Below are 26143 nucleotides of genomic sequence, written 5' to 3'. Positions count from 1 at the left end.
CAGCTCCGACGATGACGATGAGGAAGATGACAAGCAGGACGATGATGATTCGATGGATGAGGACTAGACGAATCTCTTATTTATTGAAACACGTTGTTGCGAATCAAGATTTTGGACAGATCTACGGCCTAGGTTGAGGCTGGATGAGATCATTGTCTCAGTGGACAATGGCGCGGCGACCCCTAGAGAGCATTGACAATGGTCGATTGTAGCGAAGATCATGTCTTGCCCGCTCTGGAGGTCGACTCCCGAGAAAAAGAGTACTCTGCATGAATGAAGCACACTGGCGCACAGGAACTGTTTCACAGCGGGATGGATATTGGGGGGTTTACAAATCGACTAGATAGACGAGGTTTCTGAACAGGAATGGAAAAGTTGGATCTGATCTTCAAACAATCTTGGGTTCTTTTTTGAGTGAGCGGCGGAACGAGATGAGCATAGAAACAATATGTGAGCATGACAAGATAGCTGATGGAAAGGGAAAATCAAGGGTCCTCTTGGATGGTCTGAGATGGCTCACGAACCAAGCCGTCATCTCTAGGTTGTCTGAGAACAGACGTTCACACGTCACAGGCGCCGAAAATAGGGCGGTGGCACTGAGTCGCGCGAATGCATTGTCAAGGACCAATCTCAGACAGTCCAAGACAAGACGAACGTGAGGGTGGACATTTCGAAATGAGACCTCTGTGCGCTGGGCCCATAGCTAGGAGTCGGTTGAAGAGCAGATCACGTCACTGCAGAACATCCACGAGAATATACTAGTTAAACGATAGGTATTACACGAAAGAGAGGTTTCTGAGGACAGACATTAAATACTTACTCAACATCATGTATTCACGGGAATTCTCATGATGCAGCAATTTACGTATTCAAGGTACCTTGCAACCGACGGAGTAATCCTCTCACAGTGGAGAAGACAAAAGCTGTGACCATGCCATGTTCAACATTTCGTTTATCGAAAGCGGAGGATCTACCAGCCCCCAAAACACACGGCATTAAGCAGGAACAGGGAGGGGCATGCTGTTTTTTCTGCCTGTCCAGTAAGGCATCTCGTAGTTTCTACGGACTTAGACGCCATCACATCACAGTTCAGGGCTCTAGTTGGATCCGCTTGCGCAGGCACAAGGGCCTGAAACAGGAGAAAACGGTAATGTCGCTGAAGCCGTTGACCCAATCAAGGACTTCTTGAGACTTAGAGACGAGTTGATTGAGGGAGAATGGTCAACCAGAGTCTGAAGGCTTGTTCCTTGATGTGCCTGAGGAAGCTCCAGTCATTTCCGAAAGGCTATGGCCACGACTCAATTACTGCGTGAAGGTACTTTTTGTCAGGGAATTGAGACGAGACGTGGACGGTGTGGCTTTCGAGTGTTGATGTACAATTCAGCCCATTTAGTCAGTTCCTGGTGATGATCTTCAATTTACCTGTGTATGAGCTGGTCATGCAATAACAACACATCACATACGAACGCATATTCTGCATCCAGCCAGCCAAGCTGTCAAAGAAGAATTGGGCGTCTGCACTGCACTGGAGTTGAGTGCTTGCATCCATCCCCTGGCGATCGGTGTAACCCGATTGATAGAATAGAATTTTTCCATGTCGGCCCCGTTCATCACTCAAATGGGTCCTCCTTGCTCTGCTTTGGTTTGCTTTGCTGTAGCGCGCGGGTCACGTCGCCGCCATGAATGGTGGGATATGTTGAGGATGGAGGGTCAAGATTGATGGTGAATGGGCCGAGAGAGAGCTCCATGTTGGTGGGAAGCCAACATAGACGTGCATATGCTAGCTGGGAAACAAAGGCCTCACCATTTGGTAGAAATCAAGGCAGAAGGGGAAAGAAACAAAGCAAAGATGTTTGTTTCTAAGCTGTAACGAATTAAGAGACGAAAAAGAAACAATTAGGGTACTGTAGGTGCGCGTGTATCATCGATCGTGTATCACCATTGGCGCTCTTGGGCTTGATCGTGTACACCAATATTGTTCTATACTCTCTGATAGCGATAGCGAGCTCCAAGACAAGGGAACAACAAACACGCAATTCCGTAGAAGAATCTGCACGACACCTGAGCCACGGATCTTCAGACATCAGCTGGTTTTCTTTCTTTTCTCGCCCTTCTTGTTGGCGCTGGTCGCGGGTTTTCCCATGCAGACAAGAGAGAAAAAAAAACCAAATCAGTGGACCGATCACTAAAGTGACAAGGGGTAGAGGAAGAGAGAGAATACACGCGATTGGCTGACCCCATTGACGCGAGACCAGGATTCTTTGCTTCAAGTGTTCTTCTAGCCAGGGGAGTCGGCCAACGAGGGCTTAATTGCAGGGACATGGGTCTTTGTCTAGGGATAGCCACAAGGGGGGATGGCCGGGCCGTTGCAAAGGCCAAAAGTCAAAGCCTGAAGTGAACCTGAGTTAGCCTGGGTTAGCCTGAGTCTAGCTGCCCTCCAATTCACGGGCTTCGTGGCCAGGTGTGCGCTAAACTTACAGTGAAAGGCCGGTGCCCACCTCCGCTGAGTACTGTTCACTGCCCGAAGGTTCGGCTTCAGCTCTCTAATCAGGCAGTTGTTAGCAGGGCTTGGGTCCCCATATCTTTTGTTTCATCCCCCCGTCCCCACGCCTGCCGTTCAGTTCGATTCTCTCCATCTATTCTCAAGTGCTTGCTCGCTTGACTTTCTCTCCTTTGCCTCTGTCTCTGTCCTTGTCTTTGTCCTTCGACAAACTTGCATTGCATACGTCGGAAAAGGCCTGTATCTTCAATTCTTCTCGAAAATACGAAGTATCACGATCCATCGCTCTCTCGATCGTGTTTGCTTCTCAGTGTGCATTGATTTAACTCTAAATCTCTCTGCCTCTGCCAGAACCTCTTTATCTTCCTTCATTTACACTCTTGCTCTTTTCTTGTATCCCTTCGTCGCAGGATCGATCAAACAACCTCACGGATACCGACCGATACACCTATTTTCGACGTTGAACGTTCCTTTACAACCAGCACATTCTCACGTTGTCACTGCAAAGCTGGTCAACGTAAATCACTGTCTTTCTCGAAGAACCGACACATTCACATCGAATCACGCCAGACGTTGATCTTCCGCTCCAGAAGTCGGATCTCACACGGACACTTTATCCACAAACTCAAAAGGACTGGACTCCTTGTCTCACTACGCATTCAACGTCAACCGAAGTCACCTCACACCAACATTATTTGCTCCTTGTCTGGCAATAGTTCCAAGCAAAACTTGCCTCAAAAAAGTAAATCGGTGTCAAGAGTCAGTGGCACGACCCTTTCGACGATCCCTCTTATCACAAGACGTTGTTGTTCACTAGCAGCAACTCCTCGTTACCCCACAAACTCACTTAGAACCCGGCCAAAAACCAACAAACTTTTCGAGAAAAGACGTAACTCAGAAAATCCAAATCCCCAAATCTTCAACCATGTCGCTCTCACGCGCTTTCACGACCAGAAAGGCCAAAATGACTGGCCAGACCGAGATGGGAGAGCAACAAGTTCAAGTGCCGCACCGTAGTAACTCGGCCCGCGATAGACAGCATCCTATCCTACGACACCAGATTTCTGCTCCACTTCAGCTTGTTCACACAACCAACATGCTCTCCTATAACGCTCCCGATATCCCGCATGCTGCTCTCCGCAGCAAGTCGTCTCTGCGTTCCGTTGGCGAAGAATCCGAGGCTCCTTCAACTACTGAATCAACTCCACCTACGAGCCCGGATGTATCTCCTGTCGACGAGTGCCCAGGTCCTAAGCCGAACCATCTGTCAACCTATTTCAGTGTCTCGGACAAGGCAGCTGTCCTGCCAAAGATCTCCGAGGCTCCTGCGATTCCTAAGCGTTCGCCTTCGCACACTAAGCAGAACTCCTACGAAGCGCTCGCCCGTCAACGATCCACCTCGCAGATGTCCAGGGACTCAGAGCACTCAGTATCAACCAAGGCCAGCTTCACCTTTTCGCGATCATCGTCAACTTCTACTAGGGCGTCATCAGCTTCATATGTCTCTGCCAGCCAGGCCCAAAAGGCTCCCCCAATGCCTGTTCCAGCAGTCCCCGCAGTCGCTCCAGTTCCCCCGCCATCTTTCCAGCAGCGAGCTCTCAAGGATTCACACCCATTTGGTCACGAGCTTGCACAAGTCACCGAGCTCGCCGAAGAGTACAGCACCAAGCCGACGACCAAGGAGGATGAGGAGGACCACCGATACATGAAGTCCAGAGGTCTGAACAAGTTCTCCCCCGAGGAGTATCTCAGCGACGTTCAGAGCCTCATCCTCAGCTTCTTCCCTGAGGTGTCACACGCCAAGCCTACGACACCACAGTGGATTTGATCCAAAGGCGCACTCTACACCGGCACTCCGGTTTCTTAATTCGGCAGTACATATTTAATAGACATCTTACGACCATGAGAAGGGGGTCCTCAGTTGGACAATGGCAGACATGACTAAAAAGGTACATAGTTACTGGTTGCTCTACGAAGCGGCATCTATTCACTCGTTGAAGATTTTTCTCTTTGATCACGTCTCTTTTCTTTTGGTTTGGTTTGGGTTACTTTGAATGAAAGGACCGTGTCTGATGCTCACATGCTCAAGAGTGTTTGACCGGACATAGGTTCCAATGGGGCGTTTGATAGGACCAGGGTGGAATAAGGACTGGATGGATGAATGGATGGATGGATGGATACCTTTTTTCTTTTGCTGGATGATTCTGTTTCATGATGTTGTATCTAGATGGATACTTGATCATGCTACCTACCTACACACTCGCCATAAACGGCAATTTTTCCTTTTCATACTCCGATTTCCGTTTCGAGAGCGATGATCTTGGTGCTACTGATTTGAGTTAAGTTGAAACTGCTGATCTTCAACCGTTGCAACAGTCTGAAGGTTAAAATACATGTGCAGCAGAATGAGACATTGTGAAACTTCTCATCAATTAGCAACGAGCATTTCCATGCGGTGCTCGTTGCTTTTTTGACTTTTGCTTGGACTGTCTCCCTTGGACCCCGGCAATTGTACAAGGTACAAGGGCCGCTGCAGGATCGGAAACACGCCTTACTCTAACTCAAACGGCAATTTGGTATTATTAGAGTAGGCGCTCAAAAGACTGCGTAAGGATATCCAAGTTTGGGCAGTAATTTGACGTAGCCCCTGGCGTTGACTTTTCTATCTTTTTCTTTCTTCTTTCATGTGTGCCCGTTGAGGTTTTGAGTTTTGGGCAGCTTCTCATGTTGTGGCGTCTGGCTTTTGAACTTTCTTTGTTGAGGGTGTGAGAGATAAACTACCGGATGGCAACTAATCCAATTTATGCTTCCATCTTATTCCCGACTAAGGTGGTGGTGACCTGGGCTGCCATAGTAGGGGCAGAATTGCTGTTTGTTGAGGCTGTATATAATAGTTGAGCTTTGCGTACTAGAAATTATCTAATATCTAACTAAATACCTTAAATATGAACACTCACGAAAAACAGCATCAGCAACTAAATGTCTTACGATGCACTCCTGTTGTATTGTTTCAATCACGCAAATGCACACATGTTCTGGAATCTATTTTAGTTTCAGCCATTTAATCGAACCCGGGGATTTGGGTCATCGTTGCGCCGTTTTATGTCAATGGATGGAATAGCTGATGATTTAGGCTTAACCTAGACCACTTCTCTAGCCCGGGGCTTCCAGATCTTCAAGCCCAAAATATTTCGCTGCTGATATTGATCAATGTCTTGCTCATGAAATACTCACATCTGAACCAAGCCGCAATAGTAGATGCCCTTCGCGGCCAAACACTACCAATTCCTAATCTTCATAATTTCTTCCGGGTTTGGCCTAATCCTCAAGGTCAACTCAACCGCCACCATGAGCACGTTACGCCAATCGTCAATCGAGCGGTTGAGCGCATGGCTATGGCATATCCGTTGATCGCCTGTCGAAAAAAGGACAACATTGCTTCTCTGGCTTGTTCACTATATCCCCAAGCTCGTAGGCGGCAGATCGAAGCTTTGACTCTATACGACGTGGCTCGTTTGCTGGGATGATGCTGTTGATGCTAACGAGGGCGATCTGGCGGGTGACTTTATGCGCGCAGAGCGTTGGAGGGGGCAGACTATGCGCATGGTGCGTGAGGCATTGGCCGTTGACGAAAGGAATACGAGTGAAGCGGATGACGACCCCATCAATGGCGTGTTTAGAGAGTTCGGTGCGCGATTCTGTCAGACGGCGCCGAGGGATCAACGGCGCCTCTTACACGATGAGATCCAATTCTTCATCAACAGCTGCGCAGCTGAGCAGGAACTCCGTTTGGCCAGTCGCATACCTGATTATGAGCCGTACATGAAGATGAGGATCGGCACTGTTGGTGGGAGAATGCTCTGCAGTCTTGTACCATATGCAACCGACGAGAGGCTTCCAGGAGCGTTATCGTCAGCTCCAGAGATCGTTCATTTATGGACACAAGTGAGCATTCTCCAGAGCTTGATGAATGATATGCTGTCGCTGAAGAAGGAGTTGCGGACTGACTGTGTCATCAATGCCGTTGCAGCCATCATGGAGCCTGGCATGAGCTTGGATGTTGTGGTTGCTAAGCTGGAAGAAAGGATGAAAATGGCAGTCAACAACTTCGATGATGCAGCGAATATGTTGCTTCGGAAGACTGAGTTTCAAGAACAAACACATGCTATCGTGAAGAGATACGTTGATGGGTGCCGTTCCATCGTCACAGGCACACTTAGATTCACGTATGAATACTTTCTCTCTCCGTCAAGAGCAAAGCTGACTTGTCACAGATTAACATCACCCAGATACAACATACACAAACTCATAGAAGAAGACGGGTCGTTAAAAATTACACTCTAATGTTTCCTGATAGACAAACCAATCTATACCCTAGACCATATCCAAACATTCTAGTAATCCCCGGATCAATGCATGCATAGGTAAAAGAAACGCTCACGAGAGTTCAAAGATGTTGTTGCCGTTGGTTCTGAGACGACACCGCCTTCACAAGGTCTGTGATGGTAACAACCCGATACCCCTGCCGTTTGAGTTCAGGAAGAACAGTGCGCAACATGGGCACAGTCCATGATCTCCTGTCGTGACAGATAATGATAGCTCCCGGGTGAGCCATGCTCAGAATATGCTTCGCGTTGGTATCAGGATATGGTATTTGGGGGTCGTGAGGATACACACTGCCCAGAGTGATGCGAAAACCCTGGTTTCCCAACACATCTCGCATCCGTCTGTTGAATATTCCAGATCCTGGACGGAAGTAATTGTTGGGGAGGATCTGACCGTTGGCGGCGTATGCCTCCGTCAGCATGTCCTTGACGAGGTGGACTTCCTCCAGCAGCTTTTCGTTACTGAGTGACTTGGAGGGCTCATCATGCATGGCATGGTTTCCCAGCTCGTGCCCCTTTGCAACCAATTTGACGAGCTTATCCTTGCGACCCTCAACCTGAGATCCTATGACAAAAAAGGTAGCGTGGGCCTCATTCTCCTCCAGGACTTGCATGATATCATCGGTGTGGGCGGACGGCGCATCGTCGATAGATAGGGCGATGATCTTCTGGTCGGTGGGCTCTTCGAACAGGACGTCTGGGTACTTCCTCCGCAGCCAATTGATGAGGTATCTCGGAGGTTTGTAGACGCAATAGGCCGAGTAGAAGGGAAAGATTAGGAGGCCTACGAGGACGACGAGGGCTATAAGGGTAGCCATGCGATTACGCCTGACCCTGCGCCGCAGCTTGGTAGGCAGGCGGAAAAGGGAGAATCGGGCCATTGGAGCATTGACTAGGTGGTCAACTGCGGCCGCAAGTCCCAGAAACGAGACTCTGTAGCCTGCACATGCTCCCTCTTCTCAAGAGGGAGGGAGGAGGTTGGTGATGGTTGTGTGGTGGTGTTGTAGAGATTGGATACAAAGAGACCGGGAGGCAGCGAAAAGGGGACGAGCATCATGGTCATGGCGCCTCATGCAAGACGGGACCCCTCTACCCTGGGCTGCCCTTTGCGCTCCCGCTCGCGCTTCTGCAGCGTCTGTTTCGACCAATGAAAGGCGAGACTGGTGCCAAACCCCTGCGCTTGACGCGGCACAGAGAAACATCATGAGGGGGACGTGCACAGGGCTGACACCTACACAGCCCAGTGGCACAGCTGATCGTTTCTGGAAGCGCAGCAAGCCAAGCACATCAGTTACGCTTCCAGCAACCAGCTCCAAGATTGGCGAAGGTTATCAAGCGCTTAAACCCTGTTTCTGATCCTAATTTGAGCATTCAAGCGCGATTCTGGTTAGTTGCTCAGCCCTATCGCGCTTGAACAGCTCCCAGGGCCTCTAAGCGATTGTTTCGGAGGTTTAATGATGCAGCATGTGGCTGCATTGGTTCACGGGATGGCTGAATTAGTTGGCCAGTTCACCTGGAACCGATCGGGAGGCGCTCTTGCCGGGAGTACTGAGTATTAGTGACTGTGTCAAGTTTTGTTGCTACTGGGTTTTCATGAAGCCTGATTTTGGTGGCCTCCGAGAGTCATGATACGAGCTGTGAGAGACTTGTGATGACTGAAGGTGTGAATAATTCCTGGGCATTTGTATCAGAGACAATTGTGATCCCAAAGTATGCTCTGTGTTGTCAAATGTTGTCTCTGGAATATTTTCATACTCAAAGCTGTTCCATAGCAATCCAGGTACCTCTACGCCAGAGCTATTGGCACAATCTGCCCGACCAAAGCTCCTTGCATTATGAAAAACCTCATGATGCATCGACAGGCTCCCTCAAAAATCTTGACAAGACAACTTTTGATCAAGAATACATCGCGTGACGTTGGTGACTTCACTTTCCATAGACAATTCGTCCCCGTCATTGGCTGAGCCTCATAATAACAACCCAGGGCCTGTATCCATCCTAGGAAAGCCATCTAATTTTGATACCGGAATAAGGCTAGCAACTTCGGCGGCCTGCGAAGACTGACGTCTTTGTTTCCAATTCCCTGCATAACGTTCTGACTCTAGCCTGCTTCCAGTAAGCTTGCTGACGGCTCCAGGGGGTCCCAGGCCCAAACCCAGGCCCTTGGAGAGAGTTCCCCTGCACGGCCACGATCAACTATCGCTGGGGTTCCGAGGAGCGGGCGTTTCTTATTGGCCGAAAGCTGCGGCCTCCCGGCGTCCCCGCGAATAGGGAAGCTTCAGCCACGACCGCAACTCAGTTGAAGCATGCTTGAATAGAGGCATCCAAACAATAGGAAGTGACATATGTCAAGGAAAATCCAATACATCATGTTTAAAAAAGATGCATTCAGACTCGAGTTAATATATTCACTTCATCAAACAATTCAGTCCATAGGTACCCAGTTCTATTTGACCATCGCTACTAACTCTCCACTGCCTTACCTTCAAACAACACCCACTTAACCACTTACACGCAATCAACCAATCATCAACGATCTCACTCTCAAGCAACCATGAGTCGTCGACAAGACCACCACCAGCGCCACTACGGCCAAACCTACAACACAGAGAGCTCTAGGAACTGGAGCGAGGAAGCTGTCAGAGGCAGCTGGGATTCCAACTACCAGAGAACAACATCAGCCAACACATCACCAAGAGACCAGTCCCAGGCCTGGAGGCGACCAAGTCCCCAAGCCTACGACAGACGCCAGACGATGGTTAACCAATGGCTCGGCCAACAGTACAGCCACGATCCCTCGAACGTAATGGATGCCGTTTCTGATCTCACAACTCCCACGACATCTCCCGCCTTCAGCGACTCTCCCACATTTCCCTCTCGAACTCAGGAAGCACCTCCATATCAGACACATACTGTAGCCAATGACTTTCTCGCACCGCCTTTGAGGACTTCTATCCCCCACCGACCGCATGATGGCCACTATCACAATGCTCCCCCAGCTTCCTCTCGAGGCTCTACATCTTACCGCCTTGACAACAGATCCGTGGACTATCGACACATGGAGCCCAGGTCAGCGGAGCAAGATCTTCGAGGAGTTGGCTCATTTGCCGACAACGATCGCTCACGGTACGTCTATAACTCACCAATAACAGGGAAAGTCCACTAACATATATCTCCGTAGCCGGGAAGTCAAGTACAAACCACTCAGCAATTGGTTTGGCCTCTGGTTACCCCCTCAAGAATGAGCTTCGCCACATCAACGCCTAAGATTCGACACCACTTCAACTTCAATGCTAAGCAACGATTCCAAGTGCGCAGACACAACTTTTGGAGAAAAGGCATCTAGAGGAGCATAGTACTCTTCATTGCGTCTCGATTTCTTTCGTTTTATTTCTTGTTTTCCTCTCTTCTTACCTCCTTTTCTTTCCAGATTTCTCTGTCTCTCCTCTCTCTAACACAGCCTGACTTACATACATGGCTTATGTTGGGTTTACATGTTTCCCCCATTTTGTATGGCATTTTTTAGATCGGACAGTCACATTCCTTTGATTGTGCTAGACCAGTGTTGTGATCTTTTCATACAAATCCTCTCTCTCTCTTTTCATTATGGTCTGTGTATATCTGATGTATCACAACATTCTCTGTCTCATGGACGAGCCATTTAACCAATGCAAGCCATTGTAGGGATATTCATTTCCATGATGCATTTTTCGTTTTCTCTATAAACAAAACGTTTCTGTTTTTCCTTCCTTCTCTATCAAAAAATGACTGTCTGTTCTAATTCTTTATCACCTTCATTTACTGCCCCCCTTTTCCTTTTCCTTTCTCAAAGCCTCCAGACCTTGGAGCAAATCGTTCTTGAGATCTTCAAGACCTTCAACACCGATGCTCACTCGTAAAAGTCTCTTATCAATCTTAGGATCAGTCATCGCACGCCACTCAATCAAACTCTCAACACCACCCAAGCTAGTGGCATGGTGGAACAACTCCAACTTGGATGGCAGTCGCTTGGCGACATCTCCATCGCGAAGATACACCGAGAAAACAGGGCCATAGCCATTGGGCATCTGCTTCTGCAACCAGCTACCCTCGACTGATGCTTCGGGTTGGAGACTGGCATGCTGGACACGCTCGACGAGGGCGCCAATCGCAGATGAAGCATCGCGCTGCTGCTCAGCCAACCAGGCAACAAGTGCAGTAGCTGTAGCACTCTGGCGCTGGACGCGGAGCTCGAGAGTTCGCAGGGAGCGGATACCCAGCCACCCCTCCAAGCTACCCATAACAGAACCAAGAAGAAGGCGATCGTTGAGGAGAGCGCTCTCCCAGTCTCTGTGCTTGCGGTTGACAGATAGCGTACCGCAGAGCATATCAGAGTGACCACCAAAGTACTTTGTACCGCTATGCATGACAACATCAACATCATACTTGAAAGGATCCTGCAGCGGAGGTGGTGCAAATGTCGCATCAACAGTCAGGTAAGCACCAGCTTTCTTGGCCTTTTCTGCATATGCTGCAAGATCGCGTGCCTCGCCAGTAGGGTTAAGGGGCGTCTCGACATGGATGACATCGCCAGGCTCGAGGTCCTCAACAGCACAGTCCAAAGGCAGTTGCTTGAGACCTGTCAGACGAGAGAGAATGCTGATCACCCCGTGGCAGCCGTGGTAGCCATCTCCAATTGCAATACGCTTAGGGTTCAGATGGACCAACATGGCGTGGAAAGCAGACAGACCAGAAGAGTAAGTAATCGTTGGAGCACCAATGACGGATGTGAGAATTGCCTCGAGACGAGTGGTGTTAGGACCAGTTGCTCGAGAGTAGACATGAGAGTCTAGAGGGTTATGGGGCTACACGAGTTAGCAAAAAGTCGTCATGAGAAGTCAGAAAGCTGTCAGAGAGTTTCATGATGGTCTTGGATCGACTCCGGTCATAATATTCCCGGCCATCTGATAGTCTCTTGTGGAAATACCTGCAGCAAATCAAGACGAGGAAAGATGCACACTTACATCAGTATTATCCCAGGCCTTCAGCGCATCAGGGTCATCGCTGTACCTGAAAGTCGTGCTGACATGCATAGCCGGCGCAACGGCTCTGTGTGACTGGATACCCTCATCGGCATGAACAGCGCGGGATGCCAGTGACAGCCCGGCGAGGGAGCTATCAAGTCCGGTCCGGGCCCCGGCTGTACCGTCCGGTGCCGAGGAGACGTCCTTGAGGTTGGTAGGAACTTCGTCAGAGGCCATGATCTCCGTCTTTGTCTTTTCAGTTGTTTTGAGAATTTGATGGAAATTTGTAAAGTTGATATAGTAGTCCAGGTGAGGGGCAATCTTTGATACTAATAAAGACTGGGGAGTTAGCCCAATTGGCACGTCCTCAATACTGTTGACTCATAGAGAACGGATTGCCAGAAAACCAGAGAGAGACAGAAGTTAAACTCGGCTTCGTCTGATTCTATATCTGTTCATGTCTGGCGCCCTCCGAGGAATAGAGCGGGGCCTCTAGGGAATCTAGCAATGACAAGCACGCAATTACAAGTGGATGCAGCCGCTGGAACAATTCTATGGTTTCTTTTACTGGACTGTCTCCGTCATCGGCTATATTACCACGCCCTATGGCGAGATCCTGTTATGCTGAATATAAGCTGAAACATAATCATCCAATTAATATCGCATCAGCTTCGACAATGTAACGCTGGATCGGTTGCTCGTTAAACTCAAGCATCCACTCAGTTTATACTTCTGTAACCGAGGCCGAGAGTTTATAGCTTATGGTTGTAATGTCCTCACCCTGATGACTAGCGACCACTCGAAGCCATTATACAGGTACACTGGAACATATGTCTCGTCTCATTATCATTATGTAGCTCATATTCGGTCCTCTTCGAGGGACACGGCCCCATAGCACATGTTGCTTGTCCGTCTGGGCATTACAACTCAACGTCCAGCCCACAAGTGCTCTTTGCACAATTCATCCAACCCTTGATTCTCCATCAAGGTATACCCAGGATAGTCTCATAGCGAATGCGATTCTAGCATTATCCCGACCTAGTCAACCGAAAACGCCGAGAATATAAACGAAAACTCCAGGTATCTCTAATACAATGTAGAAGAACAAAACTTTGATCGTGCATATCATTGCATTTCTTGACCATCGGTTGAGACAGTCACCTTGGGCGATGCGTTGTCCATGGGAGTGAGCTCCGAACCTTGGCCGCTCTGGGCTCTTTTGCGACCATGCATGAGGAAACGGGATACAGTAGGATTGCTCGAGCTGTCCTTGTCGGAGAATTTCGAGAAAAATCCCCGCTTCTGAGGCTGTGCCTGGGGAGCCAGCTGCTGTTGTTGCTGCTTATGATCGTCCAGTCCAACGTCTTCAAAACGCTCCTCGGCGGTTGGCGGCTGCTCGAATGATCGCTCGACCGCAGATCTAGGTAGTCGGGGAAGACGTGCCGAGTCAAGGCTCTGGCGCGTTGGGAAATCGCTGTTGGGCATTGGCGATCGTGCAGAAATGTCCTGTTGCTCATGTCAGTCGTGCGCTGAGCAAATGCGAAGCATATCTGATTTGACGGATGGCTGTTTGAAAAAGCAGATGATAGGAAATACATACGAAAGATCGGCGGTAGGAATCAAAGGACTCGCGGGAAATAGAGAAATGTTCAATGTCGCCAGAACTGCTTCGAGTATCTGTCGAGTTGCGGGTCGAGAGGTACTTTCGAGGCCACTGGCCCTTTTTCCTCAGTAGGTGATGGCTTTGCGACCGTTAGCTTCAAATCAGACATTATGCACGTTGGGCTAAATCGACTTACAGGAAGATAAACGCCACTGTCGTTAACAACTGTTGCGCAAAGACAAATTAGCCAAGTTCCTCTGGTCTTGTGACAAGATGCCAAATGCGCCTCTTCATGACTTGCCCCCCCCCACTACGGAGGTTGAGGGGGAGGCCATGAGAGACGGGAAGCGACCAGGGCCGGTTGACATACCGCTCATCTTGTATTCGCCATTGTCGCGACCTTGACTTCGAATGCTTAAAACAGGGGTGGACTTGGAGCCGACAGTGTCGACTTTCTCGAAGCCAGGGGTAGAATCAGGGCGCTGGTTCTCATCTTGAACGATAACACTGCCAGGGCGACGAGCGAAAGGGTTGCGAATAGGCATTGCGAAAGAAAAGCGGTGGACGCTGTTGATGGAATATTTGATTGTTTGGTATATCAGAAGATGGTGTTGTTGAGAGAAGCAGCCGAAGTTCGGAAATGTGAGATATGTACCACGATGTCTTACAGGCACAGAGCAAAAACGAGATGGAAGGAAGGGAAATATGACATCGAAGAAAGGAAGGAAGGCGGAACGGGGGACGGGCTTTGGGGGCAGCCGATGTTTAAGTTAATTGACTTTTAGAGCCGGGGACGACGACGGGGAAGGCGGAACTCCAGGATGGGAATAGATACAAGGTATTGGAAATGGGAAGGGGGAATGAAAATGGGACTCGTGCTTGCCCAGTTAGAGGACGAATAGGAAAAATTGAAACATAGAAACGGCCTGTGGATCGATGCTAAGAACTCTGTAAGTGGGTGAGATGTGTGAGACTTGGCGATTAGTAGAGTGAGAATTGTGGTTGTATGTACGTGTGGATAAACGAATACGTGTGTGCGTGGAACCACCGAGTCGGGTCAAATCCTCGCCTTCGAAGAGGGTGTGAAACATGAGATTAGGGACTGAAGTGAGAGTTGAGAATGGACCGATTGAGAGAGTCCACAATCTGTAAGGGCGATGTTGAGTCTGAGGTGGTTGAGGAGGGCCTCAGCATCTAGTTTACAATTTGGTCTGTAATATCATTCAGTGTTTTCGAAACATAGTTACCGCCTGGCAAAAACAAGCATCAACTATTTGCACTAAACAGCTAAGCATTGCTTGCCATTTGATTTGGAATACGCACCCGTGTACTGCTTTGCTTGGCTGGGCATTGCTGCGTATCGTATGTACACAGCCATCTCACAAACTGCATGTCAGCCGAGCATCGCCAGCAGATCAGCACAGCACTAGGGTCAGGTCCCAAGTTGGCCCCCCCCCCGGAGTTCAGGGACTTGATTGACACCAACAATTGCCAAGACTGGAAGGGTTAAACGCTTACCGTCATCGGGTCCATCGTCCAACAACGATCCTATTGGCATGGCACAACAACAGCTCACACACCAGGAATCGCAACAAGCAAGATCCGGGCCCCCGATAATCTCCAATACGGCACACTGTATTCAGATAGCGATGCTGGCGGCACGATACAGTAAGTAGATCACCTAAATCAAGGCTTACAGCAGACGGACGGCATCCTGATCGACACCTCACCAACCAAGGCAGACTCCCAGAAGAGATGGCAATCATGTCTGCAATTAACCCGGCGCGGCATCTGTCCCGAATTTGGCAACGTTGCGGCACCCTGTTCCGTTTCGGTTCCAAGATAGCGTGCCTGATCCTGTTGGGGATGGTGAAAGTTAGATGTTGGAGGTTTGATGGTCCGGTCCCTATGACGACTTGGTGATGGTTTCCTGATTCAGGACCAATCCCGCCAAGACTCTGTTTCAAGGGCTCATTGATTCCAAGTTGGTGTTCGCTAACGTCAGGTCTTGATGTCAGGACTCATTTTGACCTTCTCTTTAATTGGCCATCTCCCCATACATGCAGACAACAACAGACTTGTGGTGATAATCTCTAGTGGTTCAGAGCCAATGTCCGGGATATCCGAAATGGTGGATCGATCCTCAGAACATGCCTTCTCCCTCGAGAGGACCCGAAACGCCGATCCGGTCTTCAATCGGTGTTGCCAGTGACCCACTAACACCCGGCCGATTTCAAGTCCCGGGCTTTGATTGCACCCGACGCCGATGGTAACATGATTCGAGCAATTATAATTGGGCAGACTAACATCTTTAAGCTTTTTCTCAGCTTACTGTTATGGCATTCTTTTCGAAGAGACGGGTTAGATACTAATGTAAAAATTGTTCCCATGACTCAAGCGAGACAACACCATAGCTCATCTCATTGCAGTCAACACCCAGCATGCATACTTACCTTACCTCAGGGAGGCCAGAAAGCTTAGGCGCTTAATCCTAAGCGATAGAAATATTTAGGCAAGTTAGCCTTGACTTGTATGACTCTTTGGTGAGTTTATTTTGGCATCCTCTTCTAAAATCTCAAACTTTCTTGCTTCCCGGGGCTTACCTAGGTATCTATCACGAAGTGCCTCTTTAAAGAGCATTGACGAAATCATGTATGGGATAATAAGTTTTAGCATCCTATTAGACTAACCTCAAAGTGCCTACATTATGCTGCTTTAGAAGACATATGTCTCTCCCCTCACGTTTTCCCGTGGAATATGGTAACTTATGTCAACCTGGCTGGAGTCTGTAGCTACCCGAAACATGTTTCAATGCTCCAAAGACCAGATCAGACTAGGGTGACGCTTACCAGCATGCCAACGACGGTTGATAGAGTGTTTGGTTTGTCTGTTGCGGTTTTACTTCTGATTGGACACCTGATACTATATCCTTGGCTCATCGTCCTATCGATACCAAACAACTGGACAAACAGCCTTCAGTATCTTGCAATCGGTTACTTTGATTCTCTTCTATCTACTCTGCCCAACTCAGCCTGGCCATGTGTATTCGAGAAAAGCTTCGACGCCTCATGCAGGCTCGCGCGCCCATCTGGTATTGATTGGTATCTTCTTTGAGTAGGACATGTTCTCTAACCCTCAGTAAAAGTCTTTTTAACACTCATATTGTGTTCCATTTGGGTTAGATAGTGCCAGGTAAGGTGTTTACCGAATGGCACAGAGCTGCTGGTTCATTCTCCGAGTGACACTGGCCACTGCCTATCCGCACCTGCCTACGGATGTCAGTGAATATTGGTAACTTCCAAACCATTCATCGCACTTGCACTCCCAACAGTCTCGATCAACAATGACACGTGCTAATCCGGCGATGGCACTCACGAGGCTCGTTTAGAGCTTGGCTTTCTTGTTGCTTCCTTGCCCACGCATCACCCGTTCACTCTCATTTTTGGAACCTGGATTGTCATGTTACAATTTTGGAGCCTTTCAAACATCCAAATCGTCCGAATGTTTTTGTAAAGTTGAAGCATATTCTGTACTCTCTTTCCTTGGAGCTCTGTTCGTCTTCATAGTATCAAGTCCCATCATGACTGCCTTCTTTGTTGATTGGGATCTCTGGCAAGAGATGACTTTCGTACGTATATCTATGCATGGATAATTTGACTTCATATTCTTCTTCAGGGACACCTGCAGAGTGTCGTTTCAAAGACTAACGGCAAGTCATAGGTCCTTGGGTGCTGCATCGTTCTTGTTTTCGCCATGGGGCTTGTGAAACTATGGTGGTCTAACCGAGCCATACGCCGTCTTGAGATTATCGACGAGGAGAAGCGCGCACGAATATCCCTCATGTCACGCTGCGGCATCGAAAACATGCGAGCTCCCGGGATTCCTTTCGGTGTTCGTGCTATTCTGAGCGGCGTAGAGGTGGAGGGCATCTGGATCTCAAGGCCGAATTCGCCTGGGCCATGCCAACTCACACCAGTAGCAACTCAAGTTGGTCGGCGCATTAGAATAGCCAAGGGCAAGGGGAAAATGATAGACATAGGGTCATCAGAATGTCTATCAGACACACTCGACTCCGAAACGACGCCAAGTTACCCACCATCTACAAAGACATCTCAGCAGGATGGCATTATTTCGACAGAGGGCATCCAGAGCCAGCAAGAACATGTCGGTTCAGCTAGTTCATTGACGAAGACCCAAGTTGACTCGAGTGTCCGACGGAATGCACAGATAAACTGCAACTACACCGGTTCTAGATCATCCAGCAGTTGCAACGACGACTTCATCACGCCAGAACAAACACCACCGGGATCTACCATAAGCCAGACAGAAGCTTTCGACAAGGGGAAAGGACACTCAGTATCAGACACCATCTTCAGTACAGAGCAGCTAAATGCCTTGCCACGCGTGAGAAAGCCGTCGGCGGGAAGCGTGGCAATGCCAAGCGGGCACCCCAGAGTCCTCAGATCAGAGAAAAGGCGATTGATATCGGAATCGTCGAGCAGTTAGCAAATCATCACGAATTCTTGCAAGTACCCAATTGCTTTGATTGCCATTGAAGTGTTATCCAGTTGTTGCTTTAAATCTGTCGGGGCTCCGCCGTAAATCCGTCGGCTCGTTCCCGCGGGATCTGGGGTCTTGGAACGACATCGGTAGCCAGATCTAAGTGCCATCACATCATTGAACTCTGGAGGACCAGTACCCAAGGATCTAGAAACGCGGGGAAGATTATTGGGTAATTATATAAAAGGTTTCCAAGATATCTCCGACACCTATTGATTCCTTTACTCCCTCAAAATTAGCTGCTTGTCTCATTGAAGATACTTGAAGACCAACGACAGATTGTCCAGACACCTCGAGCTGTTCAAGAGTGACACAAAATGGCATCTCAGACTATTCATGATATTGCAACGAAAGGCTTTGATGACGCCTTGTCTTATGACGCACACCGGCCCTCTTATCCCCCTGCTGCTGTTGCCAGCCTTCTGGGGCATCTCGGTCTCGAGGGTCAATCTGGCCGCCATATCTTAGACCTGGCAGCTGGTACTGGCAAGTTCACTGAGCTTCTGTCTGCCAGGCCGGAAGGGTACGAAATTATTGCCGTAGAGCCGTTGGACTCGATGAGAAGCACTCTTGCTGCCAAGAAACTCTCCAAAGTGGACGTTCGCCCAGGTACGGCAGCTGAAATGAAGGACGTGGGAGATGGATGGGCAGATGGCTGCATTGTGGCTCAGGTAAGCTAGATGCCTTGTCTGGAGAGAGCACTAGTTAGCTAGAAATCAGACTGACATTTAAAGGCCTTTCACTGGTAAGTCGCTCCTCAAAGGACTAACAATAGGCCCTAACCAAGTCCAAGGTTTGCCAGAGAGGAGTCCCTCAAGGAGATACATCGGGTGCTCAAACCTGGGGCTAAACTGGGATTGATTTGGAATGCCGAAGAATGTAATTACGTCCCAGTTGCCTTCTGTCGCTTCCAGAGTGACTGACTATAGCCTCAAGATAATCGCCCCGAGAGCTGGCCAGCCTCTACAAAGTGGGAGCAGGAGCTCAGCGAGCTCAACTTCAACGAAAAGGCGGACAATGAGCCTCGTTTCCGACACTTGCTGTGGAAGAAAGTCCTCGAACGTCAAGCCGAGGCTGAGAAGCCATTCTTCTCCACGCCCATCGAGACCGAAAAAATCACATGGTCGATTTGGTTGACCCCTGATGCTTTGTGGGACAGATTCGATACACTTAGCTGGAACAAGCTTCGGCAAGGGGAGGAGCGTCGACTGTTTAGAGAGAAGTTCGACAAGATCATCAAGGAGGGCGATGCCACGTTCAATGAGAACGGTCAGGTTGAGCTTCATGGGTGCACTTTCTTTGTCTGGACGTCACGTTTGGATGGCGCAGAGTGAAGAGGATGTAGAGATTAGTTTCATCATAAATCTACATGTCGAGACCGAGCCGTTTCTCATTGTTCATGAACAATCATGAGTCTGCTGAAATATACATGACTTTCAACTTCGATTAGCAAGATATCTCCCCATAACAAAGCGACACTCACCATTGTTTCCTCTCACAAAGGCGTCACCGTATTCCCTACGCTTCTGGCCATTGACATACTCGGCTGTCTTTTCCAGGGCAATGTTCATGTAGCCATCCACAGATTGAAGTTCGCCTATGAGTATTAGCTCCATCCTATCCGCTGTATCGTCGCATATGAGGCGCTCAGCTGCATCGTCAAATCGATGAGCGAAGAGGTCAAGACTCACCCTTGTAGACAACGCCAGAGTTGAGCTTGACAGTAACAGGGTTGCCGATGATGTCACTGAGGAAGCTTGAAGGGTCTTTTCCCTCACCCTGAGAGATAGCGCCGTTCTCCATCGTGAAGACTGGGGTGGTGTTTGGAGGTTGGCGGTTTGAGAGGTTCAGGGTGTCGTTGGTGGTTTATGATAATGGATCTTGGATAGAGCTTGTGGAGTTGTTTGGGTCTAGCCTGAAAGATTGATGCCTTGCCGTGCTGTTAAGGCTGGAGTCTTTTCGCACTGTGGGGCATCACGCCTGCTGTGAAGTCGCCTAACGTCCCGTTACAGCGGCACGTAGCGGGTGTATTTTTAGCGGGCCAGGTCTCTATTTCCTCCCCAGGCAACCTCCATCCCACCACCTCCAGGCGCGTAAAGTGTAAAGTGCGGTTCGAGCCTTTCAATGAAAGACCTGTCCAACCCCCAGCTTCATTGTTCTTGATTACTTTTAGACCCAACGGATTGTCCTGTATCGCTTTGTGCGCGCCTGTCGCTTTACTACTCTACAAAACTGAGCGAACAACTGACGCTTTGCTATCATCAAAATTTCGTGCAAGCTAATCAGAGGTTCTTCGCCAATATGAAGAAACTCCCCTTTAAACCCACCGCGCTGCGCAAGGCCGCGCCAAAACCAAAACCAACAGAGTCCGAGGATTCCAAGGACAGCGACGACGATGGCCTTTCTCTGTTCCGCCGCTCAAAGGAGATGGCGCCTATCATGGCAGCTGATCAGCAAAGGCGTTGGAGGAGACATAGAGAAGCTGAGCAGGAAGCTGAGCGCAAACGACTTGAGGCCATTGGGGAGAAACGACCGCGAGAAGACTCCCCAGATAGTGATGGGCTCACCAACAAGGACCCTGGCCCCAAGGTCAGCGACGGCCTACCTTCCTTGCCTGGACGGGCAGAGGGGACTCCTGTTACCGATCAGCCACTGACACAAGACGGAGCGGATCGTACTAGGTATGCTTGCTAACCAGATCGCCTAACATCGTGTTCTAATTCCTTTAGTGAACTTGTCACTCCTCCTTCGTCAAAACGGTCAAGGCTTGACTCAAGCTCGGCCCAGAAGCCTACACTTAGTTCGCAACTCGACATAGACGAAGACCCTTTCCCAGATGCATCGCCAACTCGGAGATTGGGGCCGATTCGTAACTCCCCTACTCCAAGTCGAAACCTGAAGACAGAAGGATTCAAACCACAGGCCAAACCAAGTACAGATCCTATAACGATTGACTCGGATTCGGAATCCGACTCAGAACCTCCCAAGCCCAAGACTGACTTGTCATCGAGGCCGAGAAGTAGCAGTATCGAACTTGCGGAGCGGACCTTGAAGCCTTCTAAGGAACCAAGCCCACCACCAGTGGAGGAGGATGAGTTCGCAGAGTACATTCGCAAAGCCGAAGAGAAGCGCGCCCGCCAACAGGCTCTTCAAGCTAACAAGTCTGAGGAGCAGTCCAAGGAGGCCTTTAACATTTTTATCACCAGCACGATTCCTCATACTGTACCCCTGCAAGTGAGGTTTTCATTTAACAAACCCCTTCGTATAGTTCGAGATGCGTGGGTCAAACACCAAATGAATAAAGGCGTTTCCATACAAGCAGACGATGTGACTCTCACCTGGAACAACAAAAAAGTATACAACACTTCCACCCTAATTGGCCTGGGCATTCGCCCAATCGGCAATGGACGTGCTGTGAGCGACAGCCAAGGTTCCGCAGGCTTCAGAGAGAACATGACTTCGATGAACGTGCAAGCCTGGAATCCGGAACTCTTTCAGAAGATGGAGCAGGAGCAGGAACTCCAGCGGAAGCGCGACGCTGGTGAACTTTCTGACGAGGAAGAGGAGAAGCCGGCCGAGAGAATCAGGTTCGTGATCATGCTCAAAGGACGGGATGTTGAACCGCTGGCTTGCAAGATCCTCCCTGAGACGACTGTGGAAACGCTCATCTCCTACTTTCGTCAACAGCGTAATGTTGGCTCAGACAAGCAGGTATCTCTTTGGTGGGATGGCGAGCGGCTCGAGGAGCACGTGGAGATGAAGGATGCCGAGATCGAGGCTCAGGACACAATCGAAGTGCATATTGATTAAAGCGAGCTCAGTCGTAGCACGATTTTTTTTTGGCATGATAGGTTGTTGCAGGTGGAGGTGGACGACGGCGCTGAAGGATATGACATGATACCCAGGGAAACCCCTTTTGAGACTTAGCTATGACGATTTCACCACGCAATTGACGTTGCTCTTCCGTTATTCATTTGTTACGCTTCAATAATCAGATTAATATTTGAATCTGGCGCATCTCTTGCCGCCTCTATGTAATTGACCTTGGCTGTCCAGCTGCAAGGCTCTTCCCTATAACGCCTCTATTCAACCAAGCCGAACCGGGCACCCGCTGCCTCGGCGTTAACAAAACCTTGGTCCCAAATAATACAAGTCTGCCCCTGGATAGTAGTATACATCATTCGCTGCCTGTGTTGTCGGTCCCAGAGACCGCAGCTTGATATGTAGTATCTGGTATCAGCCAACCCCATACTCCATGAATGCTAAAGAATACAGATAATAAAATGGGCTATCTGTAGGTTTTCTGTTCCCTCTAAATACTATCGTGCTGATTCTGCTCTTAATCGATCAGATGTCGCGTATTGTTAGGGTACGATCGTGGAGAAATGGTACCATTCATTTTTGTGGTCGGAGTTGAAGGATAACCTGTTTCCCGTTGACGGACCTTCTCGTCTAGATCCTTGGTGTCAGTCAACGTCTCTTTATGCGGCGCATTCGTGGGACGTTGAGAGGGCAGAGGATGGCGATTTTTCCCTCTGCCAGTTACGTTCCGCTTCGTCTGAGTAGCTGATGCAGATCCGTCGGCCTTCTCTTGGCCGATAATATTTTTAGTTGCCTTGAAACTTTTAAGTTGCGCCTCCTTATGTCCACCCGGGGCCTTTCTCTTGCGCCCGCTTTGTTTAGAGGACCCGCGTTTGGAGAGTTGTGAAGGCTGGTCTGTCGTAACCTTGCCATCGAAAGATATCGTGGTCTGCATCGTCTTCGCCGGGTTTTTGATCGCTGATATCTTGGGGCTTGCATGAGGTGTTGGTATGCCCTGCACCTGCTTGACCTGCTTCGATTTGGCTGCGCCCTGGCCTTCAGTATGAGAGTGCGTGGAGACAGAATTGACCGGAATTTCAACAAAAAAATTGAAGTGTTTGCGATCTTCTTGGCTCTTGGAGAATTCTTCCTCGGACACCTCATAATCCTGCCCAATGGTGATATTCCAGGGAGGAAGTGCCGCAGATCGAGCCACGTCATCGCACTTTGACCGTACTACAATATCCCAGCAATTTTTCAGATCGACGCCTTTGGGTTCGTCGTCCACGTTGATCCAAATAGCCGTACCATTCTTTCGTCCTCGTGTGACTTGGCACATCTCCCTCACTAGTCTGCGAGTTCCAGGAACCTTGAGTGTCGTTCCCACTACCAATACAGCATCAGGGCGGGCCTTAAGATCAGCGCTTGAAACATTTCCGATGGCGTCCTCGTCTGGGTTGTACTCATTGTAGAGCACAAATCGTGGTCGTAGTCTGCCGATGCCATGGCTTCGCTTCCCAGCATGGGCGGTCCGAACTTCGTCGAGATCTTTACATGTTGGACAAAGTGGGGCCTCTGGGCCGTCAAAAACCTCGCCGTTGAATTCCCGGATATTGTTGCATTTGGTGCAGACCATTTTCTGGAGACCGCCGTGCAGCTGGATTGTAACAGGCCAGGGGCCTTTGGGGTTAAGGGGAACCTCAGTGGCCAGAGGCTTTAGCTGGGTGTCAAGGCAGTCGATATTTTGCGAATAAAGGCGTAATAAGCGGCCTTCTTGAGCCAGGGATGCTAATAGTTCGTGAAATGGTGTAGGTTTAGCAGCTTTCGTCATTGTGGCCATTTCTCTGACCATTGCATGGAAAGATTGAGTTGTGGAATCGTGTTTGTAAACTGAAGCATCAAACAGATGTTTACCAGAGCCCTTGAGGTTATGCTGGGTTTTGACGGTCGCAAATAAGCCAGTGGATGAGCGGAAGTCGGGAATTCCTGCTGAAACCGAAATTCCAGCACCAGCAATGACAACAATCTTCTTTTTCTTGCGCAATGTATCAATGAGCCTTTTCAACTGGCCACGATCTTCTGCAGTGAGTTCATCTTCGGGCTTCATCAGATCTAGGTACTCGGTGGTACGTTCTTTCGGGGGAGATATACGACGCTTTTTGGCTGGCGGGGGACCTGAAGTGGAATCATCGAGTGGTTTGGCGACAATTTCATCTTCGGATGGAAGGTCACACGTCTTATCTGGAGAGTGCGGGCCCGATGCAGTTGTTGATGGAGATGGATAGCGCTTCGTGGGGTCGGGCATGTCAGGTGACGAAGGCAATGATGGTGTTCTGGAGAGATTGGAGAGTGGCGACGAGAGTGTTGAAGTTTCTCCGTCAGGGACGAAAGATAGAGGGCTCGAGGGACTCATTTTGCTCCTCTTGTTGAGTATCTATCGTGCGGTAAGAGTCGAGGAGCACCTCCAGAGGAAGGGTGGAGTTTTCCGGGAGGAAGGGCGGGAAAGGCGTGTGCTTGCTCCAATTCTACCTCATCGCGCAAAAGATAGAAAGAGACGTAGCCGGTTGCTTGTCTTTGTAGTCGAGTCGGGATGAAAGAGCGCAGGGAAGGTGCAGATGTAAGTCCAAGCAGTCGATACTCAGTTTCTGGAAGAAAAGAAACGCAGCTGGTCCAGGTAGCAAAACACAAGCGAACCAGGGAAAGAGCAAAAGCGAGAGAAAATGTTCAATGTTGAGTGTGATTTGAGTACCTAGGTTTGAGTTGAAAGAGGCAAAACAGAACAAGGCAAAGCAAATCAAAGCCTAAACCGGGGGAAATGACGGAAGAGTTGTAGTTGCAGAATGCACCTCAGACCCAGAAAGCGGGTTTCGGGGGGGAAGGGAGTACCGACTTAGCGTGTAGCAGCGTCTGCAATGCACTTGTCTCTTAGTTTCTGCTACAGATGCAGGAGGAGTAGCACAACACAAAGTACTGCACCTACTCCCGTACTGTTTCTAAGCCAGGGCCCTCGACTAGTGCTTAAGCCACAGCCACCACTAATACTGTACTAATATCAGAAGCATGGGAAAAGTGCGCACCCGCACAGCCAGATTGGATGACAGACGGAGCGTGGCAGGTGATCCCGGTTTTTGATCGATAAATGGAGTCAAGAGAAACTTTGAAGAAGTCGACCTTTATTAACCTCAAGGTGGGCCAAGTATATAAGAACTTGTGGTGTGTTCGAGGTTGGTTTGTTAATGTTGTTTCTTCTACTGAACAGTCAAGAGCAATTATGTTCATGGGTTTGAAGAGCGGTGACATCAGCTCAGGCTGTGATCTTATGCCCTGCCCTGTCTTGTCTGTTGCCATTCAACGCTGACCCTTGAAGGTGCCAGGTGGTGTGTGGGTCGTGATAGGCTGGAGTATTCTGCAGGCACACGCAACCTGCATGAAAGGCAGTGTGTTAGAGCCAATGGATAATTGCCGAGAAACGAATGTTGGTTTATACCTCGAGAGTTCCGGGTTTCTACGGTCAGGAATCATTTTCAAATACTGAGGTATTATCTGTATTTATTGAGTCTGACAGACCGAGTCCACACAACACCCCTATCCTGACATTGCTCTTACCGAGGGGCTGGTATGATGATTCACTTTAGCTTATTTTGGACTGCATGCAATGAGTGTGGGAGCTAAATAATGCCCAATGAGCAGCTCCAACTCGCCATTGGGTCACTCAATTTCTCGCTCCAGCTGGCATCCAACACATCATAGCACTGACCATGAATTTGCTGGCACTGCTTCTCTGTACTCCTTATACATATACCTCTTTAACTCCTACGCGAGTTCAATTGTTTCAGTTTTAGAGTGATCTCCGAAATCGGCTAAAGTGTTTCTCTTTATGCATGTAATTTGCGCCACTGCCTGCCACTCATGTCGAAATCGACCGCCATGTGCAAGTCCGACTATTTGTGACGCAAATAGCGACTTTATGACGAAGCTGTTTCGACTGCTGTATTCACTAATGTCTCTGACTGTAAGTGTATGAAGGCAAAATCTATGAGTTTCTCCATCATAATGCCTCAGGTTAGTTCCTGGGGTTTTCGGTCATGGTGTTATGCTATCCAACGAAATATACTGTACGCTCTCCGTATAAGCCAGTCATAAACACGTCGGATATCTTGTACCTCGTGGTTCATTTATAAAGGATTAATTCTTCTGTGCCTAAGCTGGGGGGGGAGAGTGTGTATAATAAATGGCTTCGTTATGATTGTCATCAGGTAACCCAGTTTGCCTAAATCGTGTGTAGCTGACC

At 49.1% G+C, this 26143-nt stretch overlaps 12 protein-coding genes across 14 annotated transcripts in view; 7 read left to right on the top strand and 5 right to left on the bottom strand.

Annotated features, from left to right (window-relative positions):
• Window positions 1-67, top strand: part of FOXG_00604 (uncharacterized protein) — a gene marked incomplete at both ends in the record, with an annotated part of 1521 nt that extends 1454 nt beyond the window's left edge. The window contains one exon of the mRNA XM_018377065.1: window positions 2-67. Coding sequence (XP_018232720.1) covers window positions 2-67 — 66 coding nt within the window. The remainder of the gene's footprint in view (window position 1) is intronic.
• Window positions 68-2441: 2374 nt separating this feature from the next.
• On the top strand, window positions 2442-5345 carry FOXG_00603 (uncharacterized protein). Its single transcript, XM_018377064.1, has one exon. It carries the CDS (start codon window positions 3426-3428, stop codon window positions 4326-4328), a length of 903 nt encoding a protein of 300 aa, XP_018232719.1. The 5' UTR covers window positions 2442-3425; the 3' UTR covers window positions 4329-5345.
• A 277-nt stretch (window positions 5346-5622) lies between these two features.
• FOXG_17905 (uncharacterized protein) lies at window positions 5623-7946 on the top strand. The gene is made up of 2 exons (XM_018397913.1): window positions 5623-6726; window positions 6775-7946. Exons 1-2 carry the CDS (start codon window positions 6068-6070, stop codon window positions 6842-6844), a joined length of 729 nt encoding a protein of 242 aa, XP_018232718.1. The 5' UTR covers window positions 5623-6067; the 3' UTR covers window positions 6845-7946.
• On the bottom strand, window positions 6722-8011 carry FOXG_00602 (uncharacterized protein). Its single transcript, XM_018377063.1, has one exon. It carries the CDS (start codon window positions 7764-7766, stop codon window positions 6948-6950), a length of 819 nt encoding a protein of 272 aa, XP_018232717.1. The 5' UTR covers window positions 7767-8011; the 3' UTR covers window positions 6722-6947.
• A 1220-nt stretch (window positions 8012-9231) lies between these two features.
• Window positions 9232-12355, top strand: FOXG_00601 (uncharacterized protein). 2 transcript variants are annotated; one of them, XM_018377062.1, is made up of 3 exons: window positions 9232-10011; window positions 10067-11360; window positions 11542-12300. In XM_018377062.1, exons 1-2 carry the CDS (start codon window positions 9440-9442, stop codon window positions 10128-10130), a joined length of 636 nt encoding a protein of 211 aa, XP_018232716.1. In that variant the 5' UTR covers window positions 9232-9439; the 3' UTR covers window positions 10131-11360; window positions 11542-12300. The 2 variants fall into 2 exon arrangements, with proteins under 2 accessions (XP_018232716.1, XP_018232715.1); XM_018377061.1 differs by having other exon boundaries at window positions 10067-12355.
• Window positions 10449-12355, bottom strand: FOXG_00600 (cystathionine beta-lyase). Its single transcript, XM_018377060.1, has 2 exons — window positions 11889-12355; window positions 10449-11729 (listed from the first exon to the last, which is right to left on the bottom strand). Exons 1-2 carry the CDS (start codon window positions 12123-12125, stop codon window positions 10680-10682), a joined length of 1287 nt encoding a protein of 428 aa, XP_018232714.1. The 5' UTR covers window positions 12126-12355; the 3' UTR covers window positions 10449-10679.
• Window positions 12356-13013: 658 nt separating this feature from the next.
• Window positions 13014-14036, bottom strand: FOXG_00599 (uncharacterized protein; the record flags this gene model as incomplete). The annotated part of the gene is made up of 4 exons (XM_018377059.1): window positions 13014-13394; window positions 13489-13630; window positions 13688-13716; window positions 13803-14036. 4 exons carry the CDS (start codon window positions 14034-14036, stop codon window positions 13014-13016), a joined length of 786 nt encoding a protein of 261 aa, XP_018232713.1.
• A 1930-nt stretch (window positions 14037-15966) lies between these two features.
• On the top strand, window positions 15967-17997 carry FOXG_00598 (uncharacterized protein; the record flags this gene model as incomplete). 2 transcript variants are annotated; one of them, XM_018377058.1, is made up of 3 exons in its annotated part: window positions 16502-16582; window positions 16637-17119; window positions 17212-17997. In XM_018377058.1, exons 2-3 carry the CDS (start codon window positions 17072-17074, stop codon window positions 17995-17997), a joined length of 834 nt encoding a protein of 277 aa, XP_018232712.1. In that variant the 5' UTR covers window positions 16502-16582; window positions 16637-17071. The 2 variants fall into 2 exon arrangements, with proteins under 2 accessions (XP_018232711.1, XP_018232712.1); XM_018377057.1 differs by having other exon boundaries at window positions 15967-17119.
• A 194-nt stretch (window positions 17998-18191) lies between these two features.
• FOXG_00597 (uncharacterized protein) lies at window positions 18192-19403 on the top strand. The gene is made up of 4 exons (XM_018377056.1): window positions 18192-18722; window positions 18786-18796; window positions 18845-18930; window positions 18988-19403. The coding sequence occupies exons 1-4, from the start codon at window positions 18369-18371 to the stop codon at window positions 19383-19385; spliced, it is 849 nt and encodes a 282-aa protein (XP_018232710.1). The 5' UTR covers window positions 18192-18368; the 3' UTR covers window positions 19386-19403.
• Window positions 19404-19458: 55 nt separating this feature from the next.
• Window positions 19459-19854, bottom strand: FOXG_00596 (U6 snRNA-associated Sm-like protein LSm6; the record flags this gene model as incomplete). Its single annotated transcript, XM_018377055.1, has 3 exons — window positions 19459-19484; window positions 19535-19648; window positions 19743-19854. The coding sequence occupies 3 exons, from the start codon at window positions 19852-19854 to the stop codon at window positions 19459-19461; spliced, it is 252 nt and encodes an 83-aa protein (XP_018232709.1).
• Window positions 19855-20123: 269 nt separating this feature from the next.
• FOXG_00595 (uncharacterized protein) lies at window positions 20124-24925 on the top strand. The gene is made up of 2 exons (XM_018377054.1): window positions 20124-20732; window positions 20781-24925. Exons 1-2 carry the CDS (start codon window positions 20353-20355, stop codon window positions 21859-21861), a joined length of 1461 nt encoding a protein of 486 aa, XP_018232708.1. The 5' UTR covers window positions 20124-20352; the 3' UTR covers window positions 21862-24925.
• On the bottom strand, window positions 22009-25064 carry FOXG_00594 (uncharacterized protein). The gene has a single exon (XM_018377053.1). It carries the CDS (start codon window positions 24263-24265, stop codon window positions 22391-22393), a length of 1875 nt encoding a protein of 624 aa, XP_018232707.1. The 5' UTR covers window positions 24266-25064; the 3' UTR covers window positions 22009-22390.
• Between the last annotated feature and the right edge of the window lie 1079 nt (window positions 25065-26143).

The sequence above is a fragment of the Fusarium oxysporum genome, chromosome 1, assembly GCF_000149955.1.
Source record: "Fusarium oxysporum f. sp. lycopersici 4287 chromosome 1, whole genome shotgun sequence".
NCBI lineage: Eukaryota > Fungi > Ascomycota > Sordariomycetes > Hypocreales > Nectriaceae > Fusarium > Fusarium oxysporum.
The sequence above is the reverse complement of the archived record's forward strand: the minus strand, read 5'-3'. Positions and strand labels throughout refer to the sequence as shown.

Coding starts and splice junctions, on each gene's coding strand:
- FOXG_00595 (XM_018377054.1), top strand. CDS start 20,353: ATGAAGAAACTCCCCTTTAAACCCACCGCGCTGCGCAAGGCCGCGCCA. Junction 20,733..20,780: donor GACGGAGCGGATCGTACTAG/GTATGCTTGCTA, acceptor TAATTCCTTTAG/TGAACTTGTCACTCCTCCTT.
- FOXG_00603 (XM_018377064.1), top strand. CDS start 3,426: ATGTCGCTCTCACGCGCTTTCACGACCAGAAAGGCCAAAATGACTGGC.
- FOXG_00594 (XM_018377053.1), bottom strand. CDS start 24,265: ATGAGTCCCTCGAGCCCTCTATCTTTCGTCCCTGACGGAGAAACTTCA.
- FOXG_17905 (XM_018397913.1), top strand. CDS start 6,068: ATGCGCGCAGAGCGTTGGAGGGGGCAGACTATGCGCATGGTGCGTGAG. Junction 6,727..6,774: donor ACAGGCACACTTAGATTCAC/GTATGAATACTT, acceptor GACTTGTCACAG/ATTAACATCACCCAGATACA.
- FOXG_00602 (XM_018377063.1), bottom strand. CDS start 7,766: ATGGCCCGATTCTCCCTTTTCCGCCTGCCTACCAAGCTGCGGCGCAGG.
- FOXG_00601 (XM_018377061.1), top strand. CDS start 9,440: ATGAGTCGTCGACAAGACCACCACCAGCGCCACTACGGCCAAACCTAC. Junction 10,012..10,066: donor GCCGACAACGATCGCTCACG/GTACGTCTATAA, acceptor ATATCTCCGTAG/CCGGGAAGTCAAGTACAAAC.
- FOXG_00597 (XM_018377056.1), top strand. CDS start 18,369: ATGGCATCTCAGACTATTCATGATATTGCAACGAAAGGCTTTGATGAC. Junction 18,931..18,987: donor GATTTGGAATGCCGAAGAAT/GTAATTACGTCC, acceptor TATAGCCTCAAG/ATAATCGCCCCGAGAGCTGG.
- FOXG_00600 (XM_018377060.1), bottom strand. CDS start 12,125: ATGGCCTCTGACGAAGTTCCTACCAACCTCAAGGACGTCTCCTCGGCA. Junction 11,730..11,888: donor AGGCCTGGGATAATACTGAT/GTAAGTGTGCAT, acceptor TAACTCGTGTAG/CCCCATAACCCTCTAGACTC.